At 41.7% G+C, this 12861-nt stretch overlaps 1 protein-coding gene across 1 annotated transcript in view; it reads left to right on the top strand.

Moving 5' to 3' along the window:
- Positions 1 to 394: 394 nt before the first annotated feature.
- The window catches only part of VWDE (von Willebrand factor D and EGF domains), a 64744-nt gene continuing 52277 nt past the window's right edge, over positions 395 to 12861 (top strand). The window contains exons 1-4 of the mRNA XM_073003244.2: positions 395 to 573; positions 3839 to 4023; positions 7690 to 7921; positions 11779 to 11844. Coding sequence (XP_072859345.2) covers positions 507 to 573; positions 3839 to 4023; positions 7690 to 7921; positions 11779 to 11844 — 550 coding nt within the window. The 5' untranslated portion in view covers positions 395 to 506. The remainder of the gene's footprint in view (positions 574 to 3838; positions 4024 to 7689; positions 7922 to 11778; positions 11845 to 12861) is intronic.

The following is a 12861-nucleotide window of genomic DNA, read 5'->3' as shown; positions in this document are numbered from 1 at the left end:
CAGCCCTGCCCCCACCCCACCCCACCCCACCCCAGGTGCCTCTCTCTGCTTCGGTCCCTTTCATTACTTAGGACCCGCCGACCTGAAGGAGGTCAGGAGGCAGCAGCCCTGAGAGGCTCGCCTGGCGGGTTGACTCCGCTTGCTGGGCCGCTCCCCCTCCACCCCCGAACCCCCTCTCGGCTGCTCTCCGTCCGCCAGTCGCCAGTCGCCTTCTCCTCCTTTCCAGGGCAAACCGGAGAGGGCGCGCGAGACGGTCCCGGGACTGAGGGAGAACGGCAGCGGCTCCTCCCGCCCGCCGAGAAGGCGGCCAGGGAAGCGCAAAGCAAAGCGGCCGGGTTCGCCAGCTCTCCTTCGTCCCGGCCAGCTCCTGCACGGAGAAGAACCTGCGGTGCCCGGGAGGGCAGGCTGATTAACGCGCCCCGGAACCGACCTCGTCCCTTCCATTGGCGGGCGGGGGGAGGCTGAGAGGGAGTGAAAAACCCACGCCGTCCCGGAAAGCGAGAGCTATGCGCGCCCTCTCCCTCTCCCTCTGGGTGGCACTGCTGTGCCTCCGGGCGGCCCGCGGCTTGCGAGGTAAGTAAGAAAGACGGGAGCGGGGGGGGGGGTGTGGCGCGCGCGGGAAACAGGTAAAGAGACGTGTGTGTGTGTGTGTGTGTGTGTGTGTGGTGACACGACGAACCGAGCTGTGGAGCGTCTTTCGTGGAAACGAATGCACAGGTAAACCCCCTTAAGGGTGCAATGGCTGGATAACTCCGTGGTTTAGGCACCAGAGGTCGGGAGTTCGATCCCCCTCCGTGGCTCTTCGGCGAAGAGCCAGCCTGGGTAGCCATGGGCAAGCTGCACAGCCCCAGCTGCCGCCCAAAGAAGGGGATGGTAAGCCCCTTTTGAGTTCTCTCTAGCTAGAAAACCCTGCAAAGGGTCACCATAAGGGAGACTCGACTTAACAGCACTCGGTTATTAAGGCTGCAGTGGCGTTGGAATATTGTCCAGCGAAACGTTTATTGCTTTTTCTTTTTACGGCTTTCCTTGTCGGCCTTGCTGAAAAGTTATTCTTTGCTTGTAGAGGTTTCACGTCAGTCACAAGTTGCTTTGGGTTAGAGAGGACAAAATTCACAAATTGCCAATAATAACAGTAATGTTAGTAGTACCAACATAATAGTGATATTGTTATTACTAATTGTTGTTAATTGTTATTATATCAATAATGATTCATGATTACCGCTGCTAATGATATTACACCTTAACATGCTTGAAATGCCTTATGGCATTCAAGAAAGGTCAGCAGTGGGTTTCTCCCCACAACTTTATAATTTTTGAAAAGAGGGTAGGGACGCCAAATGATTTAACAGAAGACAGGTATTTCTGCAGAATAAAGAAAGAAATCTTAGGGGAAAAAAGGCTGGGAGGAGAAAAGGCCATCTTACTGCACTATTGTATTCCAGAAAAGTAATATTGGCTTGTGCAACAAAAAAGACAAGAAATGTCTACTTGCTATTAAAGGACAGAACTTAACTAGCTAAGAGGTCTGAGGGCTAGTTAAGCTCACCCAGCCAGCTGAATCTGTGCTGAATCCGAATCCTTCTTTCCAGAGAGATATTTGAAATTACTTAAGACTGCCCTCACTGGGACCTAACTCTATGATGATGTTTTGTATCTGGCATAACAAGGAGCTCCTCCTCTACTTCCTCTGCCCCCCCCTTTTTTTTACTCTTCCACTGGCAAATCTTGATCAACGGAGCAGCTCTGCTGGCAGATCCCTCTGTTGTGAAATCTTTGAGATCAACTACACAACAAGATTCTACTCACTCACAGGCATTTCTGTCAGCATAAGATTTCGACCTGCAGAAGAAGGTTCTGAGTCAGGATTGCTCTGTAAATTGTGTTTATTTTTTAGAGTTTTTAAATGTTGCCTCACAGTAAAGCTACATTTGGTTGATTCTTATCTATGGTAAATGTATCCAGTTGTATTGGAAACTGAAAAAGAAACAATGTAAAAAACAGTATGTGACAGGTTTTTTTAGTTATTACTGGCTAAACAGTCTGAAATGACACTTGCTGCTTAATTTTAGTTTACCACAGGCAGTGCACTCAACAAAGGCACTAAATTTAGCTTGGTGCTCATTTTACTTCATTGCTTTGTACAGACAGTCAGCTTGTCCATCTATAAGACCAGCCCTCAAACTAAGTATTGCAATTCAGCAGTTGGACCTGGAATGTAAGTTTCAGCCTATACATTAAAGGTTAGGATTAGAGCGTGGACAACTTTGCACTTCATAAGTTGTTTGGAGTGTATACGTAGCAATGCATCTCCAGTGTATTTGACAGCTGAGACTATGATGAAGTGGGCTGTAGTTCACAAAAGTTTGTGCCAAAAATCACAAAAAATAATAGTCTTTAGGATGGTGCAACATTTTGTTATTTCTGACATAAGGTGCCTTTGTTCGAGAGCTTGGAAAGTAACTTTTGAAAATAAAAGTATATATCAAACATTCTTCACACACACACACACACACACACACACACACACACACAGAGAGAGAGAGAGAGAGAGAGAGAGAGAGAAATTCCAGGGCCCCTAAATTTATTGAATTATAATTACTACTTTAATGTTTCTCAAAACATTAAGTACTTAAAAAGACATGCCTAAATTCTACAAAGTTGTCTTGAACTCCAAAGCACATTCCCCATCTATCTACCATATCGTCTTGTTTACACTCTCAGTAAAAGACATTTTGAATATTTTGACCCTCATATATAAGCAGAAGCCCTTTCTTTTCTGCACAAAGATATTTGGATTTTGCTCTTAGTTGTGAAGAGTGACTAGAGAGTTCTAGATTCTAGCTCACCATATCATGATTAATAGAAATAAACCAGTAACCAGGTGCTTCTGTTTTCATTAATTGCATTGCAGTGGTGCCTTGACTTATGACCATAATCCGTTCCAGAAGATGGACGTAACTTGAAATGGTTGTAAGTTGAAGCACCATTTCCCATAGGAATACATTGAAATGCAATTAATCCATTCCAATTGAAGAAAAAAATCAACACCCTCCCCCCCAAAAAAATCACTGCAAGACTCATTGGAAACGCAATTAATCCCTTCTGGCTGAAGTGGGGGGGGGGAGAGAAAAGGAATCAAGTGTGCAAGACCCATTGGAAATGCACAGAAAATAAATGGAGCAGATCAGAAATGCACAGAGAGCAAAGGGGGCAGGTCAGTAATGCAAAGAAAACAAAGGAAAAAGCAAAGGAAGCATGCAGGACCCATCAGAAATGCAGAACCCCCCAAAAACAAACAAACCCCCAAGCCCCATCAGAAATGGGGGGTGGAAACAAACCCCCCCCAAAACCCATCACAGCACAGAAACATAACCTCCCCCAGCTCAAAACCATGCTGCAAAAATACCCAGAACAGTTTTTAAAAAGCAGAAAACAGCACCTTACCAGGCAGCCCAAAGTCTCACTGCAAACACACAGACACGTTCACTCAGAAGCAGAAGCGAGGCAGTCCCAAGCCTCCTCCGAAGCACACTCTCTAACTGCTCAGGTGAAAGAGTTACAAAGAAGCAGCCTCGTCGCCACCTACAGTTAGAAATTTGAATTTCCCACCTTTTCCCCCTGCCTTTTTCTGTTCATAAGTGGAAGCTCTAGTCGCAGGTAGAAGCAAAATTTTGTGGCCCCAGATGGTCGTAACTCGAAATGGCCATAAGTAGCAACGTTCGTAAGTCAAGGCACCACTGTATCTTATTGTCATGCTTCTGGTTAAAGGTATTTAAAAACCAGTGCAATATTATAGATTGAGGCTTAAGAACGTCTGTGGTTCCAATATTTTTTGCAGCTCCGGAATGCCGTCCAGGTGGTCATCAGATACTTCAGAGTCCATACCGAAGTGTTGATTTTGATTCGTCACAACTTCAGCAATCAGCTATTCAAGACCTTATATGTGACCATTCACTAGCCCCTGGGTGGTACCGCTTCCTAATTTTTGATAAACAGGCTGAAATGCCAACCAAGTGCGTAGAGGTATTGGTATATTCCATAAATATATCAAAAATAAATATATCATGGGAAAAAAATATTTTCTTTTTATATATATAGTATTATGAATTAAACATTTTCCATACAAGCACCTTTATGTTTTCTTTATTTTATGTTTTGTAGGAATCATCCTGCTAGATCAATCACCAAGCTACAAAATTCATTGCTGTTATTTGATTATTCTTGATCTACAGTACAGTATATATTTTAGTAGGCAGTATACTCCATCAGAGAGCACAGACCTGTGGTCTCTAGCATGTGTGTGCTCTTTCTCCCCTTCCCTATCTCTTTCATTGTCTAATTTGGGAATAAACTAGACTAGATTACAGCTTTACAGTTGGAAGCAGAGCTGCTTTAAGAAGTGAAGAATGTTAGATTATTCTCAGATCAATTTTTATAGCTCAGCAAGATATAAATTAACTGGCTTTTGTTTGACAATTGGTTATTAGGAGGTAAACAGTTATTTTTTTGCTCATTTGCATGTGGATTATGCAAATATGGCAGTAGTAAAGAATGTGGTCATGGAGGCATAATTTTTTTATTGCCTTCTATAGCAGAGGTGCTCTCTTGTTTAATTCAAGCCCCATGGTGCAGTGGCTCAGGACTGAATTTGATCCCAACAGGCTCAGGTAGCCGGCTCAAGGTTGATTCAGCCTTTCATCCTTCTGATGTCAGTAAAATGAGTACCCAGCTAGTTGGGGGGTGGAGGGCAAGATATTCCTTGCTTACTTATGTTCTAAACTACCCAAAGAGTTCTCTAAGCAATATGGGGGATATACAAGATGAAACAATAAAGAACAAACCCTCAGACCAAGTACTCTCCATTACTAGAGTAAACACAGATACCCAGCTCATCATTAGGTGGAAGGGTTTTCTACTAAAGGTATCCTTGTTTTCAAATTAAATTATATACCAGGGGTCAAAAAGTATGTTACAGATAACTCATAGTTAGAAGATAGAGTTCCGTATTGGCTGAAAACATGTGGTTGTTACAACTAAAGCAGTTGATGTCTCCTGTAATTTGCAAATTAGCTGTGGGGGTTTGTAGACAGTATATTCCCCCAGTTTCATTCAGAGTCTAGTTTGGAGATTCAGGATGGATCCTGTTTTGGACAAAAGCAAGCCAGGCACTGACCAAGTCATCTGTGCCCTGACTCTGAATTCCTGTGCACACTTGAATCACTAACTTCCCATTGTCTTGTACTAGAAAAAGCTTTAACTTTTTGTTTGCTTGCTTTGCACTGATGTACGTAACATTTGGAGACATGATAGATTCAAAAAAGGGCAGTGATCTGGGGGTGATGATAATGAGTGACAAAAGTATTCCTCTGGGTTTATTTTATGGAGCAAGTTGTCTTTCTGCTCCTATCTTCCTTGTTTTCAAATTAAGTTATGTACTGGGGGCCAAACAGAAAGTCACAGATAACTCATCCTTAGAAGATGAACTTCCATATGTCCTGAAAGCATGTCATTGTGATAGCTGAAGTGGTTCATATCTCCTGTACTCTCCAAATTAGCTGTGGGGCTTTTTGGACAGTAAGAGCAAGAGTTACATTGTCTGACACATCCTTCTCCGAGTGTGGGAGGGCAGCACAAGCTGTGGATCAAGCTGTTATTTCAGTCTGAGAAAACAGTCACCTTGACCACCAGGAGCAGGCAGAGGCATGGTCATTAGGGGTTAATTTGTCAAAGGCTACAAGAATTTTGTTGGATAGCAGGTGAGAGGTGAACTTGTACATTGTCTCCCACAAATGTTTTGCTGTCAACATACACAGAATTTATAGTCCTCAACTTGCCCCTTCCCTCTTGCTGTTTCTAATTAGTAATCAGGGAGCCTTGAGACACTGAGCCTGTTTCTAATCTCTTCAGTCTCCTTCTTTCCCTTGGATTAATAGGCCTCACATCTCTCATGCTCTCTTCATCTTCAGTAGCATCCCTGTCCGCTGTTCTGCTTCCCAAAGCTTCTAAAACAGTGGTTCCCAGCCTTGGATAATCCAGATGTTCTTGGACTGGAACTCCCAGAAATCTTGGCCAGCACACCTTGCAGTGAAGGCTTCTGGGAATTGCGGTCCAAGAACACCTGGATTACCCAAGACTGAGAACCACAGTTCTCGAAGAACACAGCTGAAGCACTGAGTTCCTCTTCTTCACCAGCCTCTTCTGGCTGCATGAGGTCTTTGTCTCCCTCTGAAAAGGATTTGGTTAGGTGGAGCATGACTTCAGTTTATTTTGCTTTGTAATTGGTCATCTGAAGGTAAGTCTGAATTTCATTTGTAAGCATGATTCAGGTTTTCACTTCTCAGCCTCAATTGATAACTGGCAACAGTTTCAGGGGAATCAAGTAAATAATCAGGGTGAATGGTGTAGTGATCCCCAACATTTTTGACACCAGGGACTGGTTTAGTTGAAGACAATTCTCCCAAGGACTGGGGTGGGGGGAGGTACTTGTTATGCAATAGGTTATTGGAGGATAGCTTTGAATTGAGCTCAAAAAGGAAATAGCGAGCAGGAGGTGAGCTGCAATTGAATCTCCATCTGCTAGATCAACAGCAGCTTAGAATGGTTGTTGTGGGTTTTTCGAGCTCTTTGGCCATGTTCTGAAGGTTGTTCTTCCTTATGTTTCACCAGTCTCTGTGGCCAGCATCTTCAGAGGACAACACTCTGTGCTCTCAGCTTAGAACTTAATAGGAGCAGCTTAGAACTTAATAGGAGCGCAGGCCCCTATTAGATTCTAATAGCACAGGCAGAGCTGATCTAGCAGCAGCAGGAGGGGAGCAAAGCCCTGCCTCTTCTCAGATCAGCAGAGGTATTAGAACCTAATAGGAGCATGCTGACAGAAGGCGGAGCTTCGCTCACTCACCTCCTGATTGCCACTCATCTGTCCTGGCGGCCCAGTCCTTCCAAGGCTATGGAACAGTACTGGTCCACAGCCTGGGGGTTGGGGACCCCTGGTGTAGATCAGTGGTTCCCAATCTTGAGTCCCCATGTCTTCTTGAACGATACCTCCCAGAAATCCTGGCCAGCACAACTGGTAGTGAAGGCTTCTGGAAGTTTTAGTCCAATAACATATAGGGATGCAAGGTTTGGAATCACTGAAGTAGAGAGCTGATGACAAAGAGGAGTGTGTCGTGCCTCACCATTTTAGATTGAGTCATCCCCTTAGACTACAAGCTGTTCACACCTGAAGGCCAAATGAGGAAGCAGAGTCAGACAATGTCAACGTTCAGGAGGACCTCGTAACTAAAGCAAGGGCAGTTTGGAAGAGAAAGTCTTCTTTCTGCCTAGAAGAATCTAATGATCAGCCCAAGAAAGTTAAATCAGCAAAAAAGGTACTCCATGGAGGATGCTGTCACTTACAATAATATGAGCCATGACATGAAACAGCAACATACAAATTCTAGCAATTCCTGACACTTAACTTGTGAAGCATCCGTATCATGGCTTCTTAAGTGCTTGTCACACATTCTGTTTTTGTAGCACCTGGCAGGTGGCAGAAGGTTGAGTTACTAAATTGTATTTGTTCCATGAAGTGTACACTGCTGTAAAATGGATTTGGTGTGTTCTGTATTTCTCATTCTGTTCTTATTTTGGGTGGTGGAAGTGTTGTGTCTGCACTCATTATCTTTTCCTGTCTGCTTTTGATGCCCAAAGATGAATCACTGTGGAACACAGGCCCCTGTCTGGTTGTCACTGAAAGAATCAGAATCCTTGCCTCGACCTGGTGAGATCAAACATTTAACAGCCTGTGCAACTTGGCAGTTTTTCTTCAGCACCACAAAAGACTGCTGCCTTTTCCGAATTCCTCTTAGCGTGAGAAACTGTGGAGATTTCTTCCTATACTTGCTCCAGCCCACACAGGGGTGCATGGGATATTGTGCAGAAGGTGAGATGTGATGCATTTAGGTACTTTTGGACCCTCCACTTAATTATCTTATCTCCACACACCTTTAATCTATGCTGTGCATTGGGCACTTCATCATGTTACATTTGTAGTGTTCAGGGCCCTCCGGCATGCTCTGCTGAGTGGAATCTTGGGCATCTTTCCAAAGTATTTCCATGACAGTAATCTGGAAGGTGAGAAAGTATGTGCTTCATTCATGTTCTTTGTTACCCAAATGTGACACTTATCTATTCTTACCCCAATATATTTTATGTGTTCTCAACATTGATTATCTTAGATCTAGATATAAAATAAAAGAGTAGTGGGCAATTTTTTCGGCTCCACCGACTGCATATAAGGGAGCCAGCCACATGCCTTCTTCCTTGTCTCCCTCACAGATACAGTAAGTGCACAAAAAAGGTCAAAACAGGTGTTAAGGGGAATGTATATATTTTCTCATAGACCTACTTTCCCTTCCTATAGTGGGATTTTCTCAGAGTTCCACACCTCAGCAGTCAGACTTGTGAATTAATTTTCTCTGATTAGTCACATCACAGAGCTGAAGCTAAGGCCGTTAAATGCAAGATCTGTAGGTAAGGAAAAATATATTTCTGTGACCAACAGACACTATTCACAACTTGAGCAATTCTGGAAAACATGCCAAACATGTATTCTAGTTTGACACACACACCCAACATATGCTTTACCAACACCGGGAAAAGATACACAAACAGATTCTCTCCTCTGTCCACCATCTCAGCTTAAGAGAGATGGAGAGGTTTAAATCTCTCCTCCCTATGGGCTTGAAAACAAAGCTCAATCTGTGATAAGACAGTGTGATTCTGGCTTCAAAAGGCCCTTCCTGCTGGGGTGAAGAAGGATAGTCACCTCTCTTTTCCATCATGGAACAATATTTTTTCCTTTTCTTCTTTTCCTCTTTTTTTTTTAGCAGAGAGAATCAAGCATGATGTACGGAAAGAGGTGCAAAGAGATTACTCTAAGCATGTCTTCAGCTTTCTCAGAAAGACCCTTTTTTTAAAGCAAACTAGGCAGCTGTTTGGAAAGCTGGGAGGAATGTTGTCTACATGTGGAAGAAGATGTACGGGCATCGCTTTTCACATGCATGTCATTCTACTCATTTTTTTTCACTAGGAACATTTTGTTTTTAAACAGGGGCTGCAGCATCTCTGGTGAGGCAACCCTTCTTGCTATTTTCACTCTTTAGTGAGTTACACATTCCCCAGGCAGCCACGAGGCAACTTTATCTTAATAATTAGCCTGAAGGACAACCACCCACAAACATGTCCAGCTAGACAATGCATTCTAGCCCCAGTTGGGATCAATATTTAGTTTTCAACTGAAAAGTTTTCTTTATATAAGCTTTGTTACTTTCTTATTCCAGTCTTGATACTGCATTGCGTAGGCTGACAAGGGCGTTATTGCTTTTGTTCTCCATGCTACTAATATTTTTATAATGTTACAAAGAAGAGAGTCTTTCAAAGAATCAAACAAAATGAGTTTATTAATGAAATACAGGTATCCGGATAGAAGGGGAAGGGTGATTTATCAGTCTAAACCGAAGTGAAAAACAAAAATAATGTATATAGTCTTATATAATATTCCCATACACTTTTAAATTTACAGTTAACTGTTTCTACAGGCCTCACACAACACATTATTACTTTAACTCCTTTCTCCACACTAACATAAGACAGACCCCCCCCCCCCCACACACAGTCATTTCTCAATTGTCTCGCAGATCTCACTCCCACAATATTCCAATCAAACTAACCAACATACATTCAGCTATTCAACTGCCGATCACTCTGGCAACTCTGCTCATGCTCATCCACAAATACAGACATTCAAACCTGTCTGTGCACCAACATAATGTAAGTAATTCTACATAAATTTAAACACAAAGGCTCCAAATTGGCAGACGCAGCACAGGGGCCATGTAAAATGCATGCGAAGGTCATATGCATCCACAGCTTTCCAAAGATACAGTAGAATGAGGTAGAAAAGTCCTGAGATGACGAAGTGGATTGTACCTAGTTCAACAACAGGACTCAAGTTCAATTTCTCAATATTTTCTCTATTCCTTGGATCATGATCCAAAGGATTAGCAATCAGTATTCTAATCCACATAAGATTTAAAAAAAAATCTTTAGTAGTAAAGAATAATGGCTGCACATATCCATTATGTTAAGACAAAACTGCTGCTCCATCTACAACAGTTAATTAATTTAATGAAGATATGAACCACTGATATGCAAAGCTGTGTTATTTGTCCAAAATAAGATAAATAGATTAAGCAAGATCTCCATTTGTATCTAATGATTAGACGCAACTACATGTAACTGTGAAAAAAGCATCTCATGGTAAACCTGCTGTTCTTGCAGTAAAAAAAGGTTTTAAATAAGTGCTGCCTGGTGTTTTAATTAAAAGATTGGAAATAAACTTTTTATTATCAGGAAGGGGTATCTGTTACTTACCCTGAGTTGTCAAGAATAATAATGATTTTATTGCTATTACATGCTGGAAGAAATTATGATAATTTAATGGATTTCTTTATTATACCAGAGTAAAGTAGAAGGCGAAAGACATAAACTCTCTTCATCATCCTATGCAACTTATTTACTGAAATGCTAAATGTGTGTAGTATAATAGTCCATTTATTTTTATGGTGGAGAGCAATTTAAATATTGAAAACATTTTCATTGCTACATTAAACTCAGAGCTGACATGCTTTCTTAAACTGGAAGTAATGAGATGTCTTAAAGAGAGACAAATGTGTTGGGTTAGAAAAGCTTGATGCAGTTTAGTGAAATTACAGCATACCGAAAAAGTAAGAGAGAGTTCATTCAGTGTGATAGTTTATAATAAAAAGCTGAACTTTCAATTATAAACTTTTTCAGGCACTTACTTGGCGTAATTTCAGAATACTAAACAACAAATCTAATGAGAGTGCATCTACACTATGCAGTTACAGTGGTTTGATGTCTTTTTAATGGTTTTGGCTCCACCCTATGGAATCCTGGGGTTTGTAGTTTGAATTCTGCTTTGAATTCTCTGCAGCATTCCAGGAAAGGAATGAGAGCTTTCTCATACAGAATTCAAAACAGGTTGTGCCATACCTACAAATCCTGAGATTCCATTAAATGGCACCATGGCAGTTAAAATGGTATCATATTACTGTAACCGCCTAATGAAGATACATGCAAGTACTGTATTCTTTCCACTCTAAAGCTGAACTGGGGGTGGTAATAAATACTTGAGGAAAGAATAAACAGGCCAAAGTTGCTTTCCTATGCACTTTCAAAAAAGAGTTATTTCCCTCCAGTTTAAGTCTCTGACATCGCTATCTGCTTTGAACATTATTTTATTGTTTGTGGATTCTTTTCAAAGATTTCATAATTGCTTTAATAAGAAAAAAGAAAGAGTCATCTGACTGGCCATTGGTCATTGTTCTGCTCAGGCTTGCTTTTGAAAGAGACAGGAGTGGCTTATGTACTGCTGGAAGGGCCAGCCAAGTCAGTGTTACAGAAATGTCAGTGTTCCAAACTGAAAGAAAACATTTCCCTTGAGTTCAATCTGGTTCACCAAACTGTGCTTAGCTTGCCCCCATGGTAGACTCTTTGCTAAGATTATGTGCCTCTGTAGACACCCTTAAGTTTCTGAGCTCCTTTCTGTTTATTTTGTTTTTGGATACTTCTGAACACTCTTTGGTTCCTCTGAGCTTGTTCAGAAGTATTCAGAAACAAAACAAAACAAAGGAAGAATAACAAAATGGTTCTGTTTGATAATTTGCTGAATGGTCAACTGATACAGACATAATAATGTAAGGACTGTATCTCTAGTTGTTTCAGGTGTAAAACAGCGTGCTTGCCAACCTGGGGACACTGAATCTGAAACGACCTGTAGTAGTAAGTATTTGTCATAGATTGTCAATAGCTTTGTTTATTTTTTTGCATTTATAGAAATGAACCAGTGAGTTAATCTAGGTAATGCCTCTGATTTTTATTTTTGTAAATGAATTATGCTTCTGCCTGGATATTATTGGCTGTTTTCTGAAGCTGCAATAAGACAGTTTTGTTTTGTTTTTGTGATTTACTGTCAAAGGGCAAGTATGCTAATGAATACTGGTTAATTGTTGCTGAAAGTATGTGAATCTGGCAGACAATGAAAAAGATACAAAAATCAAAAAACTTAAAAGGGGTGTACAGTATTTGGGGAGATAGAGTACAAGTCAATATTTAATGGTAAATTTCCATTCTCTTACTCTGTGGAATGGCTCTTTCCCACCTGCTACTGACCAAAATGCAATTGTGAAGCAACAGTTATATCACAGGTAGAGGAAGATTGCTAGTAACTAAAGAATTCCTCCTTCAGTCTCTGGGGTCATATGACTCAGCTGCAACATGTCCACAATCAGTCTCTTTGCATGCTGCTCACATATATCAGAAAGATTTGGATATCCCGGACAACCCAGACAATGTAGTTGCTGACCTTGAACCAGACATCCTGGAGAGCGAAGTCAAGTGGGCCTTAGAAAGCCTGGCTAACAACAAGGCCAGTGGAGGTGATGGCATTCCAGTTGAACTATTTAAAATCTTGAAAGATGATGCTGTTAAGGTGCTACATTCATTATGCCAGCAAGTTTGGAAAACTCAACAGTGGCCAGAGGATTGGAAAAGATCAGTCTACATCCCAATCCCAAAGAAAGGCAGTGCCAAAGAATGCTCCAACTACCGTACAATTGCACTCATTTCGCACGCTAGCAAGGTTATGCTCAAAATCCTCCAAGGTAGGCTTCAGCAGTATGTGGACCGAGAACTCCCAGAAGTACAAGCTGGATTCCGAAGAGGCAGAGGAACTCGAGACCAAATTGCTAACTTGCGCTGGATTATGGAGAAAGCCAGAGAGTTCCAGAAAAATATCTA

The sequence above is a fragment of the Pogona vitticeps genome, chromosome 6 (genome assembly GCF_051106095.1).
Source record: "Pogona vitticeps strain Pit_001003342236 chromosome 6, PviZW2.1, whole genome shotgun sequence".
Classification (NCBI taxonomy): domain Eukaryota; kingdom Metazoa; phylum Chordata; class Lepidosauria; order Squamata; family Agamidae; genus Pogona; species Pogona vitticeps.
This window is presented reverse-complemented; position numbering and strand designations above follow the sequence as displayed.